This window comes from Drosophila biarmipes, chromosome 3R (assembly GCF_025231255.1).
Source record: "Drosophila biarmipes strain raj3 chromosome 3R, RU_DBia_V1.1, whole genome shotgun sequence".
NCBI lineage: Eukaryota > Metazoa > Arthropoda > Insecta > Diptera > Drosophilidae > Drosophila > Drosophila biarmipes.
In genome coordinates, this window is record NC_066616.1 from 31,485,683 (window position 1) to 31,510,206 (window position 24,524).

Genomic DNA, 24,524 nt, shown 5'->3' on the forward strand with positions numbered 1-24,524 from the left:
GAGCTTTCTGTTTCCATTCGCAAAAGTTACGCAAATTTCGGGCCCTCGTCGCGGCTCTGCGGGGTTTTCGTCACTTCGAAACTCCGGAGTCCGGATCGCAAGGTTATTAACGGCTTGCTGGCCAGCGCTTAGGAATTGGAAATTGTCGCCCGGTCACGTCATTAAACGACCGCTATCTTGATTGCTTTACGACCGCTGCAACCTCTTTCCCGCGCGTAATTAAAATCTTTAACGAGCAATTGTGCCGGGTATTTATTTTGTCTACTTCCCCGGAGAAAGACACTCGCATCTGTGGATGGGCCCATCCACAGAAGACACCGCCGGAGGGGCGGTGGGACCACCCACACTACTCTCGTGCGGCGATCAAGGCCCTTTTTTCGGCCGGAGGCGGACCTGATCTGCCAAAATACCCATAAGCCAGCCAGCTCTGAAATGTTATGCAAATTCATAGGCCTGGCGTTGGCCTACCAAATGCGGAGGCTTTGCCGCGCCAAATTGGGGGAAATGCTCGAAAAGAAATCTGGTGTCTTTCGCATAAATCTCTTGATAAAGCAGGGTTCAGGGAAGGGCCACCTCTGTTTACCCCAAAGGGACTCGGCGGTCAAGATGGTACGAGACTCATTTGTTTATCTCCCACTCGAAACCAAAGAATACTAATTAATGCCGGTTAAAAATAGCCAACCGGTATGATTAATAACATGTAAGGCGAACGCAATACAACTAAAAAGTTAGATTGGGCATCTGCTAAATGAAAGTAAAGAGGCACGTGTCGCGTTTTAGGAGGAGCGTTATAGAGATAAAATCAAAGTTCTTTGCCACAAGTAGAATCTTCTTCATCACATTTTATAGGTTCTTTCTTGTAGCCGAATGATTTTTATTGATTCCGTATTTATATGTAAATCTAAAACGATGTGAACCTAATTTTGATTAGCGGGCTTTGTTGGACAAAGTTCATTTGGCTCCATGGTCTTGTTGGTCTTTTTTGTATAAGGGCTTCTAACTAACTAAAAATATGTTAGAGAAATGGCCATTTAATAAAAACTGGCAAAGTTCTGCCAGCATTAACGGACTTAAAATAAAGTTAGGTGGATTCCTGGTAGATATTTTTTCGCTCACCCGTTCACATGTCTTTTCCGCTGAGTGGGCTGATGCAATCCCGATCCAGCCCCCTGGCACAACCTTCAATTAACTAGGCCCACGAAAATGGGCTGAATGGAGAGCTCGTTTGGTGACCACTGGCTCGTCACCAATTAGGTGACGATGACGGCCCAGCCACACAGAAAACGCTAATGAGGTGACGATGACACGAAGGGGTCTTGGCCTGGCATTTTTTGGCCATTGCTTGGACTGTTGATATTGGCAAAGCACTTGACCTTCCCGCCAATTGAAGTACAGGTTGGGTACACGGCAGCAAAAACTATGGGATTTCAACTGTCTGATCATCCTTTTCACGAAAAATAATATGTACTATACCAAAAACTGTCCGTATAACACCTTTATTTATTTAAAATACATATTATAAATCACAAAAATCCTCATAAATATTCATAAGGCAATCATAATTTCCCTCTGTAAGCATACAAGTCATGAAAACAAAGTGGGGCAGGAGTAATGACGATCGGGAACTCCCATCCTCTTGAGGCTGGAGACCCCTGCTCAAGAGGGCGATGCTCCAGGAATTCCCCTTGAGTGTCTGCGGCTTGAACCTTTTCAAGGTTCTCGTTCTTGAGATTGAGCTTGAGTTCGCTATTCGGTGTACGTGCCAAGTGCACGTAGGCCCGTCCAAGTGGAGGAACTCAGTGGCAGCCGAGGAAGCTAATCGATTAAGGAACTATTACAGTCTAGTCGCGATTCCTTGCGTCAGTTCCTGCCACCAAAGCACATATCAATCTCTGGAGCTGCCAGTGGGATGCCTCTTTCGTCACGTAGTCCAAAGTCAAGGGAAACCAGTTGGCGTCTAAACACAGCGACTAACGCCGACTAAGGCCCGCCTCCTCCCCGGCCCACATCCCACATAGTGGTGCTTTAGATGGAACAAAGGCGTTTCCATTTCCCATTTTCATTTTCATTTGCATCTTAATGTCGTCACAGCCTCAAATTATGGTTAAGTGTGAGCGGTAATAGTTTCGTTTCAGTGGGTGGCTGAGGGGGAAGTCCCACCGTGGGTTTGCTAGCTTAATTTGCATCTAAACCGAATAATTTAAAATGGGCTTCAAAGTGGGCGATATTTTCACCTGCTATAATTGTAAAGATACATTCGAAGTGGCCTCTTTGCAGCTCCGGTTATCACCGCTTTTTGTAACCTTTGATAGGGGTACATATTTGCTCTAGCACATTCATCTTTTATAATCTGGAGATGCTTTTGTGTCTAATATGACAAGTTGTACTTCCAGAAAAACAGATGAGCAAATAAAGCCCTCAAAACACTCTAAATTCCGCCAGTGTAAGCCCAACTAAGTAGAACCACTTGAAGTGTACACCATTTTCAACTGTGTATTTATATCTCCTGGACCTCTATAGATCTATTTTCGCTTGAAAATTATTTGTAATCGATCTTAGCACATTTTGCCCTATTTATTGTTTGTGACTCACTAGCCATTATAAGGTAGAATTCACAAAATGGGTTTGTTTTCCGATTTCGCAACCTTAGCATTGACGTCAATAGTTGATGTAGGCTAGGTTGTGGTAATCAGAAACAGTTTTCGCACATCTTGTTTACCATAATTGATATTCCCAGAGAACTTTCAGAGCTTCCTAGAACCGACGATCCAAAATTTAAGTGACGTTAAGTGACCCATGTCGGGTAAATGAATTCAAAAACACTTTTCGCACTTGCGGCTCATTTGCATAGGGAGTTTTTTTCCAGGCATTCAAAAATTTCCAGCATCTCATCTTTGGATCGTACCAGAGTGAATGGCATTACTTCACATTTATGCCTGGATATTAGTCACCTTCATGCTGCTCAGAGACCCCCGATCATCGACCAATTGAAATGCGCTTCTCTTTAAATTTTTAATTTGTTTTTATTTGTAAATATTTACTTTCATTTTATTTGTCTCGGACGGAGAGCATATCTTGAAGTTGTTGTCGTTTATACGTAAATGTTTGTGTGTGACTTATAACTTATGTCGTACCGTGCTATCTGCTAAATACCTAAACCTACACAAATGAAGATACGAAAATGAGTGGATGCGGGTGTTTCTTTTGATTCGTGTGAGTGTTAACCGTTGCGGTGCAGGTGTGTTGATCTGGTGTGAGGATATATAGATAATGATAAAATAGAATAGGGTTTAATTTAAAAAACGATTATCGACTACGTCCCGCCCTCGCACAGACGCAAGATTAAGTGACGATCCCAACCCATCATCAGCGATCCGCGAGCCCATCTCGATCTCTGGACGCCTGGGGATGACTGGACGCCAGTATCCCGTATCCCGTGTCCCGACCACCGAGCTCCCTAGTTGGCCGCCTTGGACTTGGACTTCTTCATCCGCTCGCCCTCGTTCTCGTTCTCGTCCAGCTTGGCACTCTCCGTGCTGCTGGACTCGGCATCGTACTCCAGATCGGGGTCGGGCACCTCGGCGTAGTGCACGTGGCCCACCATGGTGGCCCCGGCCGCCACTCCGTCCTTGAACTCCTCGGGACCGCCCGCCTGGGAGGCGTGGGTGCCGTCGCCGTACTTCTCCAGGGTGCGGCGCACCAGCTCCTTGGAGGGCTGCTTCATGTTCCAGGCCCAGCCCAGCTTGTGGAAGGCGTCCAGCACCATGGTGGTGAAGTTCACGGTGTAGTTGCCCAGCTCCGCTGCCTTGTAGTCCCAGGGGAAGACGTGGTGGTAGTTGTGCCATCCCTCGCCCATGGCCAGCAGGGACACGTAGATGTTCTCGCTGGGCATGATCCGCCTGGGGGAGAGGTTATAAATATTTTATCATTCAATATATTACAATATTTGTAATTGAGCAATGAAGAAATTTCATTATTAGCAACACAATCTTTAAGAATTGGCATCAAAACCAAAACAATGAAAATAGTTTAAGCTGTTCGGCCGCGGTTCTTGTTTGTCTTTTCTATACAACACGCACATTCTTCACTCTATTTTTATCTGCAAGGTGTTTACACGTGAGACTTGCTATTCGCCTGCTATGTCATCAGAACGAGCCACAAAGGCAGCAATGTGGCGATGGGAGAAGTGGGAAAATGACCTGCATTCGTGCTCCGAATCCAATAAGCAAGTGTCAGCATCTGGCTGACATAATAACAATGTAGTCTCCCCGCAATACTCACTTGTCGTAGGGGCGGGATCCCCAGAGGTGGGCGGCGCTGTTCACGGACCAGGTGAAGTTCAGGCTGCTCACGTAGCGGAAGAGGCACTGCTGCACGAAGGCCAGGGTCCAGGACTCGCCCCAGCAGTAGACGGGGATCACGGTGGGCAAGATGAAGCAGAAGAAGGTCTTCAGGGGGATGAAGTACTTCTGGTGGAAGCGCACCACGGGGTCCGCCAGGATGTCGCTCATGTCGATCTGGCGACCGCGACGCAGCACCTCCGGGTGCTTCAGCATCATCAGCCAGCCCACGTGGGAGAAAAAGAATCCCCGGTTGGCGTTGTGGGGATCTGCATCGGTCTCAGAATATTTGTGGTGGACTCGGTGGTCCCGCACCCAGTCGTACAGGGTGTTCTGGAAGGGTTTGTGGAATATTAGATGAGGAAATTCCTAAAAAGTTATAGTAGAGATTTCTCGATCACATCTAACACATCAAGAAAATATCTCCCATAAAAAAGCAGACCAACTAGTATTAAAACTGATCGTAAAACGCGTGTATCTCTTAAAGTATCTGCGTCGGAAAGTGACAATCTTTGGCGGGTCAGCGGGGTTCACCTAGCACGCCATCAAATTTGATGCTCCTCTTAGTCTCCAGGTCGCTCAGTTCGCATTCGTTCAGTACCTACAATATATATCTTCACGCTCCGCATCTAAGCTTCTGCGGCTGCGCTTAATCGCTGCAGTCATTAAATAAGACAAATGTATCTGCGGGATACACAAAGCACTTTGCCGAGTAGTTGGAATTGTCAATTTTACAGTTTGTCAGTCGCGACAGGCATTAAGTTGTTATACTTAATGATGCCATTAATGTTAATTGCATTGCAGCCCCCAAAAGGCGAAAAAACGAAGGTGGTGAATTGGCAAATTGCGGACAAGTCTTCAGGTGGCATTACGTGTGCTAAAGGTCGAGGGATCCCCGCCCTTTTCCCAAAAACTCACCTGTCCGGCCACGCAGTAGCAGACCATCAGGATGGAGCGCAGTACGGTGTTGGCCTTGTAGCTGCGATGGGTCCAGAATCTGTGGGCTCCGGCGGTGACTCCGAAGCCAGCCACGCCACCGACGAAGAACGCTAGAGGATTTAATAGTGAATAATAAAAAGATAGATGTAAGTGTCGGCCATAAAGTTTTCGGACAAACGCAGTGCTAATTGGATGCCAAAAGAAAAACCCGAAATTACATTTCCGCAAATTGAGCTATTTGAGGCTGGGTGCTAATTCCCCCGACAAACAAATGGAGTATAAAAGAGACCCGAGCTCGCCCAAGGCTGCCCGATGAGGGGATCTTTATGGAAGCCCGGTGAATGACTGATCACGATTCCGGCAATCATCAGAAATACCAGATGCCAAACCCTTCCAGACGATCTCCACCATTAGTTCCTCAATTAGAATATGCAAAACGCCACTGTCACCATCCCATTGAATTGGGTAATGGCCGTAGATGCAATTAGAAGTAATGACTATTTGATCCGAAGAGGGGTTTCCGCCTCACCCAACGCCCCAAGGCGGGGGATCCTACGGAAATAGCTCATAGCTCGCACATTTCGGCAACCAACTAATGAACTATTAACGATTTCTCTGAATGGGAATTTTATCGATTGGAGGAAAGATTAGCCTTCACAATGTTGCGACAAAAACCAGTTCCGTCTCACCAAAAAACCGAAATGAACAATTAAAGGCCAACGCAGAGTGCGGAAACGATCAAATTCAACATTGGGTGCCCACAAATGGCTTACTTTTAAAGGTGTAACTTAGGAACCGTAATAATAATCCCATCTAGGGGTATAATAAAAATTATACCACAAGATATTTCAAAATCCCTAGCTATCATTGGATAGTAGTTTAGTCTTCAAAATCTGAACTGAAGTTGTCGGTTATTTAAATACTCTAAAACGCACACTTCCCATGTTTTCGAATCGCCTGACTAGAGTGTTCCATTTTGATATTTGCATTTCAAGTGCAGTGCAGAAGGGCAAGGGTTCAGGTTCAGATAGTTTCGAAATTAGATTGTGAGTTGACTCCGCTGACCATCTTGGGTGATCCCCAGTAAGTCGAAAAAACAGGTGTCCCTGGGCCAGCAGAAGGTGCGTTGACTTGCCGACTTGGCTTCTTATATAAATGTTAGTTTTTTGGCCAGCTTCATTAACGCCCAATGTTAATGCGTTTATGTAAGGCCCCTTGGCGGCCTTTCCCCCCGCACTTTTGTCTTCCAGCCCGCTGAACTTAATCAATATCTGGGACCGAGCACGACAATTTTCGCCATCTACAAACCGGCAAAAGATGATAATTCCCAGCATGCGGGGAGCACTCTTTAGGCGCTGCACGTTCGTCCGGCAATTTGCCAAAATATTTACGAGCTCGACGCCCCAAAAGGGGATGCGCTTCGTGCAAGGATACTCCTTGTACCTCGCCGTTTTTTTAGCCTGTCATGCCACACAATGCGCAATAAATATGGAAAATGACCAGGTATTAAGGCATTTTTCGCTGTACAGCCATTAAGAGGGAAGTGCCCAAGTACCCCTGGTAATTCCGATGAAAACGAAATCGGCTGTGGAGGATGCCCCCACTGATTTCCCCGCGGAGTCTGTCTCAATGTCAACTGATTTTTTGCTCTACTCGCATGTGTAGTGCCCATAAATTGAGTCGGTGTTTAACGAACAGATAAATCATCTTTTGTCTTGCGAAATCGGCGACTTTGGGACATGTAAAATGAGATCTAAAATGGTAGAGTACTTTGTCGAAACCTTGGTTACTATTGAGGTCTGCGTTTACCCAGCAGAAAAATCCCCTTAAGGTGCTGTGAAGCCAGTTAAGATCGGAAAATCCTAGAATTTTCTAGCCTAACTTCGGGAACCATTTAAAATGGTAAAGTCATTTAAAACTCTGATTCACCTTGGAAACCTTGAAGATCTTTCAAAGCTTTGAAACCCCAGAAATTTCTAACCAAATATTTATAATCCCAAATATTACTACAACTTCCTTGAAAACCATGAACCGTTTACATAATACTGAAGTAATGCATTCTTGTGACAATTCTCCGAGCTTAGACCTCGAAAACGCTGATGTATTGGCTGAAATCCCAGATATTTCTCGCTCAACCTTGCTTACCGTGTTTCGAGGTTCGCCGACAGTGGGGTAGATCATTCAAAGCCCCAAATAAATTTGTGTCAAGCGATTCTTGTTGCTCTTTCCCTCCGGCAACCTCTCTTCTTGGCCGCGTATCTAAAGCAACACGCTTTGGTTTTGTTTTCTGCAATCCACCTGTGTCAGTCAATTTTTATGCTGAGACTGAAATTGCACGCCAGCCGAAAGCCGAAAACTGAAAACTGAAAACTCAAAACCCAAAAGCAAAGCCAAACCCAAACCCAAAGTGGAGCCAATGAAAGAGGTTTCAACACACGTCGTATAACAAAAAGCAGAAGCTGAAGGGCACAATGGCAGGGTATTGGGGAAAGGCCAGGGGGGCAAGTGTTAAGCGGCAATCAATTAAAGGCAATAACAAGGGGACGCATTTTGTAATGGCCCAGAGAAAGAAACGACGCGGGCTTAAGGCGCTGGGCGCGCTAAATTGCAAATAATTGGTGGGGCAACAGACTCTCTTCTCGGGGGAGTGGGAGCCGCAAAGACAACATCATCAGCGGCGCCAACCACTCTCTACACTCGGAGAAAAATGTGAAACCATCTGAGAAAAATATCAAGTCACGTTACAACAAGATACTCCTATACCAACTTTAAGCAGGGTGTTTATGATACAAGAATTCATTCCTTCTTTCTGAACTCTTTTCTGGGTCCCTAAAAAATAAGCCAAATATGCAAAAACATATATTAGAATTTCGTATCCAGTTGAAATTGATGAAATATATTTTTTGCGAAGCTGCCTATCAATGCCACGACCCCACGATTTCTCCCAGTGCACTATTTCCCCCTTTACAGCATCGATCAGAGATGACTCTTTGTTTTTTACACCTATGCCCGACCACCATTTCCAAATTCGAGGCGATAGAAAGAGAGAGTGGGCATTACGCAATGCCGGATGGGATGTGATGAGATGGAATGGAATGGAATGGATATGGACAGGTGGCCTAGATGGCACCAATACTTACACCAGATGGTGGTGTACAGGTTGAGGTTGCGCAGCGGATAGGTCAGCAGGCAGATTCCGGCCACGATGTGCAGCAGCGAGATCTGGATGACTTTGTCCCACTTCAGCGGGGCCTGGAACTGCCAGCCCAGGACGCGGTCGCCGACGAAGGTGCGCGTGTACTCCTCCAGGTCGATGGCGTCCTTTGGCACGTGGTTGGCGATCTCCTGGGGGATCACGGCGCGGGGCAGCTCCTCCCGCTTCTGGGGCAGCTGGAGCTTACCGCGGGGCGGCAACTCTGGCGAGGAATCCTCGCCGCGGCGCACCTGCTGCTGGGCATCCCCGTTGGGCAGCTTGGATCTCCTGGCCAGGAGAGGGGGACTGGAGTCAGGCGAAATAGCCGGCGTCTTGCTGCACACTCGCTCCGAGGTGGACAGATGACCCATTTTAGGCTCTTATTTGTACTTTTTGTTTTGGGCTCGCCGGCGGAAACCGCGTTTCGTAACTGCCGCGCCGAAACACTCGCCGAACTTTCTTCACAACTTAACACTCAAATTGCCGGAGCACTTGGCTTCCCAGTAGGAGGTGGAGTTTGGCTTGGCTTTCTTCCAGCGGGCACACAGTCACTTCTGCGGACGCGGTTCGCTCGTAGGGGGTTTTCAGGGCTTTGGGCTACTCGTGGGGGATTCCTTTCCTTTCCGCGTCTAACGAACTCAACGCGGCGCCGTTCCGTAGACAAATGATCGTAGCCAAAGGTGTAGGTTCCTACCTATGCGGCTGGCTCACCTGGGCAGAGCGGCGGCTTCGGCTTCGGCAGCGACTTTGACTTCGACTTCGACTTCGGCGGCGACTGAGCCAAGCTAAAGCCAAAGCCAAAAGCAAAGGCAGCTCCAAAGCTGACTGATTGACCGACTGACTGACGGAGCGGAGTTTCCGATCCGACGCACAAAGGTGAGGAAAAGAAATGGAGAGCCGAAATGGCCAAGAAGGCCAAGATTATGCCACCACTCGCACACGCCCGAAGCACCTGTGTCTGCGGTTCGGATTCGGCTTCGGCTTCGGCTGTAGTTCGAGCAAATCTTCGGGACCCGAAGCTCCGTCGCAGAGAAGAATCAGCCGCGCAGTCAACAGCTCCGGGCTTCCAGCTACCTCGAGTTTGGGCCGAGTGTGTGGGTCTCTGGGTGTCGTGCATCAGTAGGTCACACTCTGTCCCCGCTGGAAACGCAAGACCCAGAAGAAAGGTTTTCGGGGGCTTGGGCTTCCGAATTGGGCAAGACTCACGTTCACCTGCGAGCTGGCTCTGAAGTATCAATAGTTGGGCTGGGGCAGAGGGGCACTGGGTATTAGATCAACTAAACTAAACCGAGCTATATCTAATGATATTGCTTAGAAAACGAATCAGTACTATATGATATTGGGATCATTGATCTCCATCAACATTTTTAGGGAAACCAAGGAACTTCAATGAAAGAAAAAAATGAATTGATGTAGAATCTATAAAAAGAATGTTGGCCATAAAGTTGCTTACAAACCCCTGAGTATTTCGACCATAACGCATTGCACAGTAACATAGGGTCTTCCCCCAAAACTCGATTCTTGTCTGTTCGACCACCCGTCTCTTTCGCTCCCGACTCATGCCCCTCTGACCGCTTCGAAAAATACAAACCCAGAGACCGACAAGAAGTCTGCCGGCACTTTTCACGATTACTCACGAAAGACCCAGAGATACTACCGGTGTACGGGTCCCGCTCAGACGGTTCTAATTGCATTTGGCAATCGAAATCTAATTCGAAACGCGGACCATGTGTTGCGGCACGCTAATTGAAAGAGTTAGGCTTCCTCCATGACAGATTCGCACACTCGATCTCTGTTGTCAAGGGCCCCGAGCCCGAACGCCCGTTAGGTTCTCGACCCAGGGGGGTATAGTATGCAAATAAGACCTTTCCCTGCCGGCGATTTCTATTTCAACGCAGTCGCCGGATTCTGCGGTTCTGCTGCCCATTTGCATACGGACAATCTCTCCTTTTGCAAGCCCAAGATGTATTTATAAAAATCGATTCCAGTCGTCATCTTTGGGCCGGGCTTGTGTGTGTGCTGTTGGCCAAAGTCAAAAGCCGTTCGATGATCATGAAGTTCAGCTCCCGAAGTCCGGAGACGCAGAAGACGAGAGTGGCTTTCTCTTTACGTAACCCAGGCGACAGAAACAGAAACCGAACTTAATTAAAAGCCAAAAGCAAAAGCGGCGAACCCGCGGCGAAATAAAACCCCAGAGCCAAGGAAGCCCATCATAAAACTGGGTTTACGGCTTCTCAGCTCTGCTCTCCCTGAAAGTCCGAACCATTGCCGAAATCCGAAATCCGAATCTGCGGACGTTCGTTTGCAGTGTCACGCGACCGAACCCTTTGATCTCGACCCACTGTGGATGGGATGGCATGGCATATGGCATATGGCATATCTGCAAGCTGCTGCTGATGAGGTGCTGATGTTGTAAGGCCCCATTAGCCAATTATGCAAAGCCACAGAAAACAGAAAAACGCTTGGAAATTGTCCGCTTTGCCTGCGCTTTGTTTATAAACAAACGGCGGGGAAGGCGGCCTACTCGAAATCATTGGAAACCACTTTGATATATTGCGCAGCTCCTCTTTTCGCACTGTCAGCGTTTTATATGAGGGTTCTGGCCAAAAAAAGTGCAAAAAATCCCCGAACAAAGCCAGCTCACTATTGTTCGGGTGCCTACATACCCATAAATGTGAGGTACACATGTGTGTGCTTTTTCTTCGCCTAATCGCTTCCCGTTCCACTGTTCTTGGCTCAAAAGACAGCCATTCATGCGCGAGATATTTCAATTTGCCAGCGATTAGGCCGTGAATGGTGAGGTGTTTTCAGCAGGGCTGAGCCCCCAGCATCCAAGCACCTGCCCAAATCGGAACCGGGCACTTTCCGGGCCCGTGGTGGCCCATGGTTGCCATGGAGTTGCACAAGCCCGCCAGTCAACAGCGATTTTGCGTACTCCACGTATTTGTGCAACCTTCAACTGTCGCTCAGTCGGCTTATGGAAAACAAATTAACACTAAACAAAGCGCAGAACGCGACGCGACTGCAATTTGCCACAGAGCGGAGCGGATCTCAGATCTTAAATCTGCCACAGCGCAAACAGCTAAAGCGAATAGGGATACACTCAGCGAGAAAAACTATCTGAAATCGCTGAAAGGCGGATAAAAAACGCTAAAATAGTTTGGTACAAAAAGCTCTGCAAAAGGTTTTTGTTATAATTCCCAAGTGGTTATTCCGTAAATGAAATTTTAATGTATATGCTTATATAACATATCATGGCCTATTCCATTGATCTAGCATATTTTCTACAGTTCTGAACTTAACTTATTGATCAGACTCAAATTGACGTAAAACGTTATTATTTTTGTAGTAATTTCATGGGCCACAAAAGGTTTTAAGTGTGCCGGCTTTTAGCAGGCAAATTCATTAGTAATCACTTCAGTGCGGAGTCATTAGGAATTGGTACAAGTGGCCGGCTCAAATGTGAGTCAGTGGGGTTGCGTTGAGTGCGGAATGTTCACACCCAGGTGTATTATGCTCCGCGAATGGGTATTAGAATGTGTACATTAGAATGGCGCAGCCAGGCTCCTTAGCACCGATCGATGTGATCCAAGTCAGGCGCTCAGTTTGCTTAAACCACGTTTGATGGGCAAACACGCTGGCAGCAAAAGGCAGGATAGGTTGGGAAAGGCTTCTGGGCGGCCACTGACTGAGTGCGGTGTCAATATTGACGAATCAATCAGCCTCGCAGCCACTGGGCACACATTGCGTATGGCTAATAAAATCATTAGGCGCAACCCATAAAACCCGGCCGAAAGCACCTGCTGCCGAAAATAAACTAATATATGTGTACAGCCGTAGCCAAATCCCGATACCCAACCGATTCGAGCTTGGGAAAGCAAACGAAGCGATTGCCAAATGAATTGGCATCCGTAAACAGCCGAAAGGGGATAGGAGAAGGTGACGAACTCGAGCTAGGATTGCAAATCGTAGGAGTGCTCAGAAGGAAAATACACCTACTAGCTCTTATCAGAATACAACATATCTCTATAATTGTTGTTGAAATCGCATTTCATAAGAGCCGTCCACCAACATGAACTAAATACAGTTAAGCCCACATGTGCCCAGCATCAACATATCCGACATATTTATTTACCACCTACATAGCTGATGAAAAACCCCATACTATTAGGTGAATGAATTTCCCTTTGTCTGAATGGGAATGCATAATTAGGCCGAACTGTGATTTGTAAGCTAGTTTGTTTGCTCTTGGGCAAGACAGGGCCGCCAAGTGCATCCAGGCACGCCCACTTGGAGGGTCACCATATCCGTCGCCATCGCCATCGCCATCTCCATTTCCAGTTCCACTCCAGCCCACGAACTGCACCTCTGTTTACCGTGTTTTTATGCCGACCAATAATTAGGCTCACAGTTTACTCTACCCCGCCTGCTCGATGGCGGTTAATTTATTTTTACGACTGGCGCGACCGTTTGTCGCATAGTGATGCAATGTGCTCACATGAACTTCTCCCGGTTGAGGAAATGGTTGGCGGGCAGGGCGTTCTCCTCCAACTCCACCTGCTCCTCGATGCACTCCACAATGGGTCGGCCCGTCTCCACCGCCCTCGTGAGTCCCTGACGCACGGCCACGGATCCAATGGTCTTCAGGTCCTTGGCCCAATCCAGGGCGGCAAAGACCCGGATCATGGCAGATCCTATGCCCGAGGCATAGTCCCCGAACTCCCCACTCTGGTAGTCCCTGGGCAGTAGGTAATGGTACTGCGGCCAGTAGCTCTTCGTGATCAGAAAGATGCTGTTCGAGTCCGTGGGCTTGAAGCCCTTGTGTATGCTCCATATGAAGTGGGATGAGTGGACCAGGTTGCCCAGGTTTATGACAATCAGGCTGCGCAGCCAGAAGCCCACGAACATGGAGGTGGCCAGGGAGTCCCCAAAGTACTGGAACGGGGTGTTCACCGAGAGCAGTACATTCAGGAAGATGTACAGCAGGACATAGAACCTGGAAAGTATATCATAAGTTGGTTAGTTAAAATAAGTTGGACTTATAAACCATAAAAACCCACCGCTTCTGGAACATGACAATGGTGTCACTTTCCAGATCCGACATATCCACATCCTTGAGCAGTTCCTCCTGCTGGGGAGAGTACTTCAACAGACTCCCTCGCACCTGGGCGTACATAAAGTTCTGTTTGCTGTAGTAGGGATCCTCGTCCTGCTGGAACTTGGCATGGTGCAGGCGATGGGCCTGAACCACACTATAGATGGAGCCCTGAACCGGAACAAAAAAACCGAACTTATAAGCCCTATCAATAGGGTTTGTGTCCCAGGTAAAAACCCAAGCAAGAGCTTTTACCAGAGGCGTAGTAGGTAAAAGCTGCGGGGGGGTTGCTCACCTGACCGGCGGTCGTCTGGCAGAACATGAGGAAAACCTTCAGGGGTTTGCAGGCGGTGAAGGTCCTGTGAGCCCAAAGGCGGTGAACGCCCACCGTCACGCCCAAGGTGCCAAGCAGAGTTAATAGGGCAGCTAAGTTAATAGATAGATAGATATTTCTATTTAAGATGCGGCACGTGGAGCTACTTAACCCGGCGAACTCACTGAATAAGATCGTGGCCCACGAAGCACTGGTGAGCAGAATGTAAATTCCATATATGCCGAGGATGTTCACATGAATGTAGAAGAGCACCAAGGGCCAGATGGCATCGCGCTTCTTGAGGATGGAATCTCCAGCAGAATCCTGCTCCTTTACCTTAGTTTCCCCCATGGTAATGCCAACTCCCTGTCCTGAATCCCAGTTGGTTCCGCCCCTTGCGGCAGCTCGGACTATACTAAAACCCCGCCATAATTACCAAAGCCAATGAGGCGATCGGCATTCGATTATTCATAGGCCAATTGCCTATGCATAGCCCCGAGAATCCCAAGGGTCTTCAGAGTGGAGCGGCGTTATAATACAAAACATAGTTTATTGACCCGCAGGTAAGTAACGAAAGCAACGACGGGCGATTAGCGTCCCTATGCGACGATCCTAGTGATCCGGGATGGGATGGGATGGGGGATGGGTCAAGTGCCCAGTCCGAAGGGTCTGAACTGTCATTTGAAGTCTCCGAGGAACCCCAAATGAAAGCTCAGATCGTTCAAGCTGAGGCGCAAGGCATGGCTTGGTGCTACAAACTTAATACTAGGAAAACCACAGGCTGAAAACATAATACATGGCCGGAGCTTAGTTCTGCATCTTGGCCAGCTCCACGATGTCCTCGCGGGGAATGTCCTTGTCCCCGAATCCCCACACCGCATCTTTGTGGGCGAAGTCGTCGTCCAGGAAGCGGGTTCCATCGCCGCACTTCCTGGCTCTCCTCAAGACCATGTCGGGGGACACCGATTTGCCTATGGGATTTTGGGATTATTAGTGGCGATTTATTAAGAAGTATAGGGTTAACTTACGTCCTGTGGCCAGGCCCAGCCAAGCACAGAAGTCGATGAACCCGGTGGTGATGTTCAGGCTATAGTTGCCGAACTCGCCCGTCTTGTAGTCCCAGGGGAAGACGTGGTGGTAGTTGTGCCAGCCCTCTCCCATGGCCAGCAGGGAGACAATGGGAGCCTCAGTGGACATAAGGTTCCTGCAAGAGATGGTAGTACCATTAGTGTTATATTTTCATCATTCTTCCTAAATCTTCTATTTATTCGGCATTTAATAATTACAATTTTCTGTTCTGGCAGAAAAACTAAACCACATGTATGCATATGTATAGATCGAAATAATTCGCATTATACTCGTAGAAAGTAAATCAAAATGAGTTATTAGCCAATTAAACCTATTTCTAGCATTCACAGTCTGGAACTAAACTCATTTGACTATAAATTGTAGATCAAAAATGAATAAAAGAGACTTTGAATAGACATAGAGCAAATATGGATTGATATAAAAGTAGATAAGGGGGTCATTGGAAATAGATTGACTACTAAACATAAACGGATTACATTTTTCCGATTTCACATTTACCCCCTCGAGCTACAGTGGTCTCTCTTACTTGTCGTACGGCTTGTTGCCGTACATGTGCGCCACGCTGTTCACGAAGAAGGCCACGTTGAGGGTCCAGGTGAAGCGCATGTTGAAGTTGATCCAGAAGGACATCCAGAGGTCCTCGTTCCAGAAGTACCAGGGCACAGCCACCGGCAGGACGATGGAGCAGAGGGCGAACAGCGGGATGTAGTATTTCCGCTGGAACATGCACACCGCATCCGCCTCCAGGTCGGACATGTCGATGACCTTCCTCTTGGCCACCACCTTGGGGTGGGGGGTCAGGAAGAGCCAGCCCACGTGGGCGAAGAAGAAGCCCCGCTTGGCGTTGTGCGGATCGGCATCGGTCTCCGAGAACTTGTGGTGTATCCTGTGATCCAGGGCCCACGTGTAGGCATCTCTCTGTGGGGATTTAGATATCAAATATCGTTTCAAGCTATCATTTTTATGATATACTCACCTGCCCCGCGATCGAAAAAGCGAAGGCCAGCAGAATCCTCAGTGGTAGGGAGGCCGTGTAGGACTTGTGCGACCAGAGTCGATGGGCTCCCGCCGTGATGCCGATTCCGGAGACCCAAACGGTGACCACCACTGAAAAAAAGCGGGGAACAGACGCTTGTCATTGTCCAAACAAACAAACAGAGCATACATATACTATGTACCACATTTGCCCGACCCATCTGAATAGTTTGGTGTGCTGGTGACGCTTCTCGCTTGATTTGCTCAGCGGATGACACAACTCTGGACTCTAAATATATCTACATATTCCCCCTTTCTTCGGGGTGGCCTATTTCGTCGCCTGCTCGCTCGGAAATCTTTCCTATGCTTCGACTTCGATCACCAGCCGAATTATATCGGGCAATTGAAGCGTTCGTTAAGTTAAATTGCCAGCGGTCAAAGTTCACGCGATGGTTGTTTACCTATTGCATAATATTAACTTATTTCGATTTCCACGACGTGCGTCATCTTGGATCTTTGATCTGTTGCTCATATTAGGTATGTAGTATTGAAGCTCCCTGAGTGAGTTGTTTGTTTTATAAATGGTATTAATGTCTTTTCTTATTGGGTTTTAATTTAAACAATATAAAAAAAAATGATTTAAATAACACTTTCTATATCTGGTGTTCTGCCGATACCTTATCAAACATTTAGATTCCCATTACTTCACACTTTGTTTCCCCTTAATATCCCCCACATCTCCATTTAGAACTCGATGATTACCTCACCCCCGGGAATTTGTAATATAGACAGCTAATTTAAACTGGCCCAGTTACCAGCAAGTGGCGCTGGGTTACAAAATAGCTAATGCCCGACTATCGGAACACTGTTTGCATGTTGGCAGATGCAATTACGCAGATTGGTGGCCAGTAGGTGGCAGCGGGGGCGGCAACTCATTAGCTGCCCAGATGCTAATTACCCAGGGCAGGGGGATTCCGAACAGTGGACACTCACCCCAGAGGAATGTGTAGAAGTTGGCGTAGAAGAGCTGGTAAAGTCCGTAGAGGGCGCCGATGTGCAGGAAGGCCTGGGCCCCCAGATCGGGCCATCTGATCTGTGGGTGGTACTCCTCCTCCTCCTCCGCCTGCGACTCCTTCACCTTCTGCTCCTGCTCGAGTAACAACTTCTGCTTCTCCAGGACATTCTCCTTGTAGACCGCATTCTCCTCCTTGTACCCCAGATTGTCCTCATCTTGGATCAGGGTCTGTGATGTAGCGTCTGTGGCATGGGTGCCTCTGTGCTTCAGCTCGCCTCCGTTGGGGACACTCGGAGAGCTGCGATTGCCATTCCTGTCCAGGCTGCAGGATCCGTTGCAGTGGCCCACGGCAGGCGCCTGCTTCTGGCCGGGAACCGGGGATGAAAGGCACATGCTGCAATACAAGATGTCATAATCACTTAAGGGTGCTATGAAATTACACATGCAATAAACCAACGCTCTCAGTGTAATTAATTGATCATAAGTCACGATTCATGGTTGTACTTTCTTAAACGTTTAAATATAACAACAAAGCTCAACTAAATCTATTGTGTGATAATAGATGACAAAAGAAGCATGGGGAGATCTCTCTAAATAACTCTCACACAGAAAAGTGGCTCATACGCAGTGTTGCCATTAGGTATTTTCGGATTAAAGGCTCAGCACCATGATCTCTAATCTGGTGATCAAAGAAGCCACCTCTAGCCAACCATGAGTAATGCCAAGGCAAACAGTAAAAGGCTAATAAACCCTTCATAAGGTAAACATTTGCTGTTGACTGCTAAGCTAGTTACGGCTTTCAAGAGCCCATCATCCACAATAGAACTTTTCTCGCAGTGCTATCAAAGCAAATCCACAGAGACGCGCTAATTGAAGTTTAGGATGGCTATAAGCGCGCACTATTAGCAGGCCTTTCAGCGGGCTTCGACTGTAATTGGTGTGAAAACTGTTGCCAGCCTCAGCCCCCAAAGGCCCAAAGGGTTTGCTCTGGATATTAACAGAATTCCGTTTATTTGTGGAACAAACTGCGGCACTCAGGGTCGGCCTTATCGCGGCTTATCGCCTGCCGAGCTCCATGTTGCAATCACCGATCTGCAAGTTGGCCACTATCTGGGCGGAAACAAATAGAGCTTCACAACATCATTACGGCTGGCAAAGAAGCAACAACAGTGAGTCACAGGCAGGTGGCCAACAGGTGGATCTGCCGAGCACGAGCCACGCAGGTGGGCCAAAATTCAAACTAATGGCTTGAGGGATAGTGTGACACAGAGGCACCGGGTGGATGGTTTTGCCCCGTCACTCGGCTCTGCGAATTGCCGGGATTGCGACCATTCCTAATCTCTTGCGCCCGATTGCTCCATAGTTTCCTTATCTTAACACCCCTAGCCTCTATCTACCAATAAAACATAACAACTTAGTCTGCAGGCCAGAGGTTTTTGAGTAAGAGGCTCCAGCTATGAGCAAAAAATTATGCACTTATTTTTAGATGCTGATAAATGTATATTGCTTTATATTCTATTACTTCAATTTACAAAATAAATAAAAAATATTTATTTCTTTAAATAGCCAACATTTTATTGCCATATCCCAACTTTAAATCCTATTACTAATGCACCTCAGACAAATAAATAGATGTGGGCTGTGCGAAAATCATGAATAGATTTTCAAACACATCTAAATAGCTTGGGCAGCTGAGAAAACAAACATAGCAAAACTTATGATTTTCCTAGATTTTCTTCGATGGAAAACGAAAGCAGTATATCCATTAAATCGGAAAGCACACACATTGTATGTTAGGATAGGCTATTAGGTTGATTTGATTTTCAATGAGACGTTAAATAAAACATGTCCAATTACTATTTTAAAACCATTAGTATAGATCGTAACATTTCTATTCACTCCGATTAGCTTCCAGTCTTGAAAATATTCCACTCCTGATTAAGTGTGTTTTGGAATGTCTTAAGGGTGGGCGAAGTATGATATATTAGCCCGGTTAGCTGAGAACTGCACTCGTAAATTGCCGAGCTTTTGATTTTACCGTGGCGCACTCCCTCCCGAACTACGCACCCCATATACCTTTGGACCCTCGGAACACTGGGTAGTAAAGTCGTATAGTCGACGCCCCCACAGAACGTTTCCTACGATTTTCGGCCAGGGAATGGTCGATCCATTTCTCGTGCGTGTGATGGCTTATTGCCCTGCCGATAAGCATTGCACACCTGGCACACCCGGCCCACATTTTCCGGCCGGACCACACCACCCCCGGCCCCCCCCTGATTCATTCAGCGTTTTCGGGCTAAGAGCATTGATAAGACCCTATCGCCATGGCAAACACTCCAAGTGCGCCTATTGCTTCGTGATTCACTCCCTGTCTGACCCCTCCAGGTGTTCCGAGTGGCATGAGTAATGGGGGTGCCGAGGAATCGCTCCCCTTACGTAAGTCGCCGGGGCGATAAGATTGCCGGGGAAGCTGATCGATTTACATATTGATAGGAGGGCAGACGCAGAGGGGTTCGGCGCACTGGGGGCCTCCGAACACGCCCCATCTTTTAATTAGAAAATGTAGCCACGCACGCTAGTTTGAGTGAGGGAGGAAGAAACCGAGGGTTATGGGCTATCTTAGGGCGCTTTCCACTGACGAACGCTGTCACAGGAATTGATCAACGCCTTCATGGGCCGCGAGCACGCGACTCTGGCATGCATAAATTAAATTCCTCATGGAAAAGAGAGCCACTTCACTCTCGTTGGCAACTGCTCAGGCAAACAAACAATCTTTTCGGCCCAATAATAAATAATAATAAACATATACACCGTCCGCCGAACCACTTTTTCATGGGCACTCGCGCCCCATTCGCTCTGGAGTGCTTTTCGCGATAAAGCTGACCGCCCATCGAGAGGTTCGGCGGAGCCCGTTCCCAGTTCCCGATTTCCGTACTGCTCCCCGTTTTGCAGACATGGCTAATTGCCTGATGGCTCGCACGTCGACGTATCACCAACTATTCTCCTATACCGTCACCCAGCGAGCGATTTTAATGGCGAAGTGCCGAATTTTATTGGGAATTTTCCATGCCCCCGTGTGACAGCAGGGAGCTTTTTCGCCTCGCATCGAGCGAAAAGAAAACCCCACTGATTTCCCAGCTCGGCGACGGCAAGAGATCAAGTATCGAATCGCCACCTGCTGCCCGGCTGCCACCTTTAATTGGAGCTTTTAATGGTCGCGGGGTAATTGAAGGCACTCGCTATCTGAAGATAATTCAGGCCAGATCGTTGGTGCACTACAGTTACACTGCGGGAAAGAACCGACCTGAATTGGAAGTGATCTTCAGGCAGAAATACGAGCTAGAACACTACTTGTTCAAGGGGAGACTATTGAAGAATCACTAAGTTTTGTTAGGTCCAAGAAAAATGTGCTTCACAGTGTCACCATTTAAGAAAAACATACGTTCTTCCGTTTTTTGCCACTGTGTATTTCTGTTTGTTCCCGTAGAAGGGTGACGATAAGGGTTTCCAAGGAACTAGCGGTTTGAATGCTTCTCCAAGAACCCCTTTTTATTTGAGTTGGCTTATTGATCCTAGCATACTGTACTAAGGTTGTAGTGTGCTATATGTGACCAATTTTTTAGCATGAACAGATAATGGTATTTATTTTGGTCGCCACTTGGGGGCGATTCGATCTGAAGAATGTCAAAGCAACCCTCCACTTTCCCCAAACAAGTACTTATGACGACGAACAGAACGATAACTGATTCCGCCAAACCGCGAAATCACCGGTTTTAGAAACATTTTTGTTGTCAAATGCTCGGCGACTTGGCAACTCCTTCGTTTGCATACACTATTAAACAGTTCAGTGAAATTAAGTGTGGCTTGCGAGCAGTTCATAATTCCTTTCCCCAAATTAGTGGGACTTCACGACTCCATCGGGAGTTCGGGTCTCGGGGACCCCTTCCTTAGTTAGTCAGTCTGTTTGGGTCGGCTTATTGATGTGGGTCAACGCGTGTCGCGGCCATCAAATCGTGAGGGATAATAATGTGTGCCCAGTCCGAGAGCTAACACCTGGGGGAGGTTCTTCTGGAGGTTGCCTGTGGGGGAGGTGGTGTGTGCATGTTACTCGCTCTGTTGACTCCCGCCGAACTGCCCCACTCACTCCCCCAATCGCCGCTGGTAATGACAGAAGTGAGCAAACAATTGGGTTACAATTTGCATGTGAGCGGTGTGCTTGGAGAGGGTGGGCACTGGGAATGGGTTCGGGGACTGGGAATACTGTTCAAATGGCACTGGAAGTGGGCGTGGGCTGATTATTGGCCCGCATTTTATGCTCTATACTGGAAGTATCCAGGAGATTCAGGTAGTTCTCGATGAGATGCACCATGCCAACCCGCTTCACAAAGTCAGTGTTTAAAGAGGTGGTCTGAGGCTTGGAAATGGAACTTGGAAATATCACTATTATGCTTTTTAGCTGCTGACTCTGGAGAGCTCTTGGAAGAAAGCCATATGGCTGAGATCACTTTTGGGGAACCTACTTTTGGTGAGGTTCGGGACTCTGGGTGGCTGGGACTCGCGGTTCCGCGGCGCAAACTCTGGAACTACGGATCGGATGGTCGGGACTCTCGGGACACGGATTCGCCGGGATTCTTCGCGCTTCGCTCTCTCTGCTCGCCTCGCTTTCTCCGCCGCTGTTGACCAGGCGAACGAACTCAAGTGACTAACGAAGCCCGCTGAAGGCGGTCGACATTTTACATCCCGAAGAGCGGGCGTCGACTGCGCTGCCCCAGCGGCACCCAGAACTATTGCCGGCAGCGACGCCAGCTGCGGCCGCGACGCCGGCCGCGGTGGGGAGCATTCAATTTGTAGTTTATTTGTTGTCGCTTCGCTGCGTCTACAGTTATTATCTACCATTCTGCCTGGCCCGCTCGTCCGCACCCCCTTTCGCCAGGCCCCTCCTCCCCCCGTTCCGCCCACTCTGTTTGCGTTCTCTGTTGTGCTCACACATTCCGTAAACATTACACAAACAACGCTCGGTTCAAAGTCAATGCTGCCGCCTGGCGACTCGGCCGCTTCTCAGGGAAAACCGCGGGGCGTAGGCGAACAGGGGTACCCTACTTGACTAGTTCTCTTTGGTATTTAATTTATTATTTAATATTTAATTTCAAAATTAAGAATAAATTGCATGCCACCCAAAGTCGTATTGGTATAAAACCTTTCCTACATCGCATTGTTTTTTCATACACCATCCCAGAAACTATTTATGCTCAACCGGAGAGTCGTAGGGTATTCCACAGTGAGTAGGTGTGACATAGACGCAGACGCAGACGCCGGCGCAGACGCTGGCGTCGGCAGAGCAGCAACAGCCGCGAAGCCGGCAACGGGTCGTATACTCAATACGGCACTCGAGGCGAGTGGCCAAGAGGAGCCCACAGCACGTATACGAGTAGTGGGCCGCGAGGGCCGCGTTTCGTCATCGCGTGAGATCCCAGCGCTGTAAATATCGGCCAAGTTCCCAGTCGCCGTCGCTCACTCTTCCCACTGGCCCACTTTTCCCAGAGCGGGGGAGAGTGAAGCCCAAGTTTCTCTCCACTTGTTTGTTGCCTATGATCGCCTCGTCGCTTTTATCGGTTTTCTTTCTCACTTTCTGGTTTTTATAGATAGAGGGTCTGCCATATTTTCATGTTTTGTCTACCGATAATAACACCGAAAGAGGTTAGAGATTAGCTCGCTTCTATAGGGGAAAACCTCGTTTTTTAAGCCCGTTCCAAAACCGGAAGCCCAATTTCGAAGCTATCGCTGCAACTACCTAAATTCCTTCGGGCTACGATAAGCGTAAAAAACGTATGACTTATAAATAAAAACAGCACCGAGTGAAATCCACTCGCCCTGGTAATACTCATAATTTATTGCCTCCTTTCGAAAAAACATCTTTAGTGGCATGATGTAACGCTAGCTCTGGATAAATATAGAAAACGCAGCGAGGCAAGAGATTCTGAACGATGCCTGTGCGGTCATCAGACGGCAGGGGGCTCACTGGATGATTTACCAACCTCATAGCTGGTTTATCGGGGCTTATCAGCCAGTGTCTGGCCCACTCCGACTCTTTGGTTCGACGCACAGCAGATCCCCCCGAGTCCGCCCCTTATAAACCCAAAGGTGCACTGCGGATTCCAGTGCTCAAAGCCGATCAACCGACAAGCTGATAAACTTCCTACAACCGCGGACTTCACCTTCCGAAAAATATTCTATCCAATTCCCGCACTCAATTGGGAATTATATAATGAAATGGTATTGTACGTAATAACTTATTTTTCTGTGCTTTCGATAACTTTGTGGCATATTTTATGTTGATTTCATATACTGAAATGGTACTGTACGTTTACTTTTTGTGTGCTTGCGATAATGCTTGCACTAGCTCTCAAAGCTGATATGGATTCGTGGTATTATTTTGTTATTGCCCTGATATAAAAAGCTAGTTACGCAGAAATTAGCTAGCCCGAAATTTAAATCAGCATTTAAGTGCACATTTATACGGATTATCTTATCAGTAACGAAGAACTAAGTTCAAAATCAGTATAATATTTAAGGTATATATATTTTCACTAAGTTCATTAGGTAATAAAAATATATTAAAAAATAGAATTGTAGTCTTAGTTATAAAATTTTGTGAGCAATCCTTGCAAACTCAAAACCGCACCACACTTTAATGGATTAATAAGCCAGTGACTGATTGGTCACCCACTGATAACTCAGGCACGCTCACTGCAGATTGTGATTCCCAGGCGTGACTCAGAAATCCGTCGCCATCGTCACAGATGACATAATAATTTGTCAAGGCGCTGACGCGTCCTGGAGGGGTCTCACCATCCCCAGCCCAGCGCCAGGATGTGGTGGGAACCGAACTGCGGCTGTCATAAACATTCTCCGCCCAGCACATGTCAAATAAAATCTACATACAAACTGCCCTCGAATGTGTGGGCTGCGTTTTAATTAGGGTGTGGAACGGAGTTGCTCAAGACGACATTACGCAGCGGCGGGTCCAAGGACGAACGGAGACCACACCACCCCCGCCGCCCGCAGAACAGCACCCCTAATGACAACCGCTCGTCTAGAATGGCGCACAATTAGGCAACATCAATAATAGATGACCCGGCGGGGTCATTTAGATGGAATCACCGATAGTCGGCGGCCACCGCCCCCAGAAATCCCACCAACTTGTCAACGCAGCACCTGTCTCGCCCAGGGGTCACGCCCCCTTGCGACGCCGCCACCCGCCGGGAATTCCCCAGACACAACAGTCCCCCAAAAACACAACATCAACAATTTGTCGGAAATCGAAAGTGCCACGAGCACTATTAGGGAGCAGGGAGAGCTGCCCAACTTAAAGCACCATTCGTGTTCGTTTTCATGTTCATGTCCTGTCAGTCCGCTGACTTTAACCCCCAGTATTAATTTCATTGCCCGTAGTTCCCCTTGCTTGTAGCCCTTCGGAAGTGGGGAATTGCGTGATTTCGCGGCGGCTTCTAATTGAATTTCAGAGCTGCAATCAATCGACTGGGGCAGCTTAAGTGGGCAGGAAT

General features: G+C 47.8%; 4 protein-coding genes across 9 annotated transcripts; all 4 read right to left on the reverse strand.

The window, feature by feature from the left end:
* Positions 1 to 2,998: 2,998 nt before the first annotated feature.
* On the reverse strand, positions 2,999 to 9,152 carry LOC108025295 (acyl-CoA Delta-9 desaturase). 5 transcript variants are annotated; one of them, XM_017095684.3, is made up of 4 exons: positions 8,420 to 9,152; positions 5,259 to 5,389; positions 4,282 to 4,673; positions 2,999 to 3,899 (listed from the first exon to the last, which is right to left on the reverse strand). In XM_017095684.3, the coding sequence occupies exons 1-4, from the start codon at positions 8,841 to 8,843 to the stop codon at positions 3,458 to 3,460; spliced, it is 1,389 nt and encodes a 462-aa protein (XP_016951173.1). In that variant the 5' UTR covers positions 8,844 to 9,152; the 3' UTR covers positions 2,999 to 3,457. The 5 variants fall into 5 exon arrangements, with proteins under 5 accessions (XP_016951173.1, XP_043946830.1, XP_043946831.1 ...); XM_044090895.2 differs by lacking the exon at positions 8,420 to 9,152 and adding an exon at positions 5,498 to 6,377; XM_044090896.2 differs by lacking the exons at positions 5,259 to 5,389; positions 8,420 to 9,152 and adding an exon at positions 4,946 to 5,236.
* A 14-nt stretch (positions 9,153 to 9,166) lies between these two features.
* LOC127011512 (uncharacterized) lies at positions 9,167 to 11,157 on the reverse strand. Its single transcript, XM_050888511.1, has 2 exons — positions 11,139 to 11,157; positions 9,167 to 9,717 (listed from the first exon to the last, which is right to left on the reverse strand). The coding sequence occupies exons 1-2, from the start codon at positions 11,140 to 11,142 to the stop codon at positions 9,167 to 9,169; spliced, it is 555 nt and encodes a 184-aa protein (XP_050744468.1). The 5' UTR covers positions 11,143 to 11,157.
* A 1,726-nt stretch (positions 11,158 to 12,883) lies between these two features.
* LOC108025296 (acyl-CoA Delta-9 desaturase) lies at positions 12,884 to 14,293 on the reverse strand. The gene is made up of 4 exons (XM_044090897.2): positions 14,066 to 14,293; positions 13,863 to 13,993; positions 13,533 to 13,738; positions 12,884 to 13,468 (listed from the first exon to the last, which is right to left on the reverse strand). The coding sequence occupies exons 1-4, from the start codon at positions 14,229 to 14,231 to the stop codon at positions 12,967 to 12,969; spliced, it is 1,005 nt and encodes a 334-aa protein (XP_043946832.1). The 5' UTR covers positions 14,232 to 14,293; the 3' UTR covers positions 12,884 to 12,966.
* A 117-nt stretch (positions 14,294 to 14,410) lies between these two features.
* Positions 14,411 to 21,670, reverse strand: LOC108025333 (stearoyl-CoA desaturase 5). 2 transcript variants are annotated; one of them, XM_017095762.3, is made up of 6 exons: positions 21,480 to 21,670; positions 16,938 to 17,353; positions 15,946 to 16,076; positions 15,496 to 15,887; positions 14,909 to 15,084; positions 14,411 to 14,851 (listed from the first exon to the last, which is right to left on the reverse strand). In XM_017095762.3, exons 2-6 carry the CDS (start codon positions 17,350 to 17,352, stop codon positions 14,688 to 14,690), a joined length of 1,278 nt encoding a protein of 425 aa, XP_016951251.1. In that variant the 5' UTR covers position 17,353; positions 21,480 to 21,670; the 3' UTR covers positions 14,411 to 14,687. The 2 variants fall into 2 exon arrangements, with proteins under 2 accessions (XP_016951251.1, XP_050744466.1); XM_050888509.1 differs by lacking the exon at positions 21,480 to 21,670 and adding an exon at positions 17,417 to 17,432.
* Between the last annotated feature and the right edge of the window lie 2,854 nt (positions 21,671 to 24,524).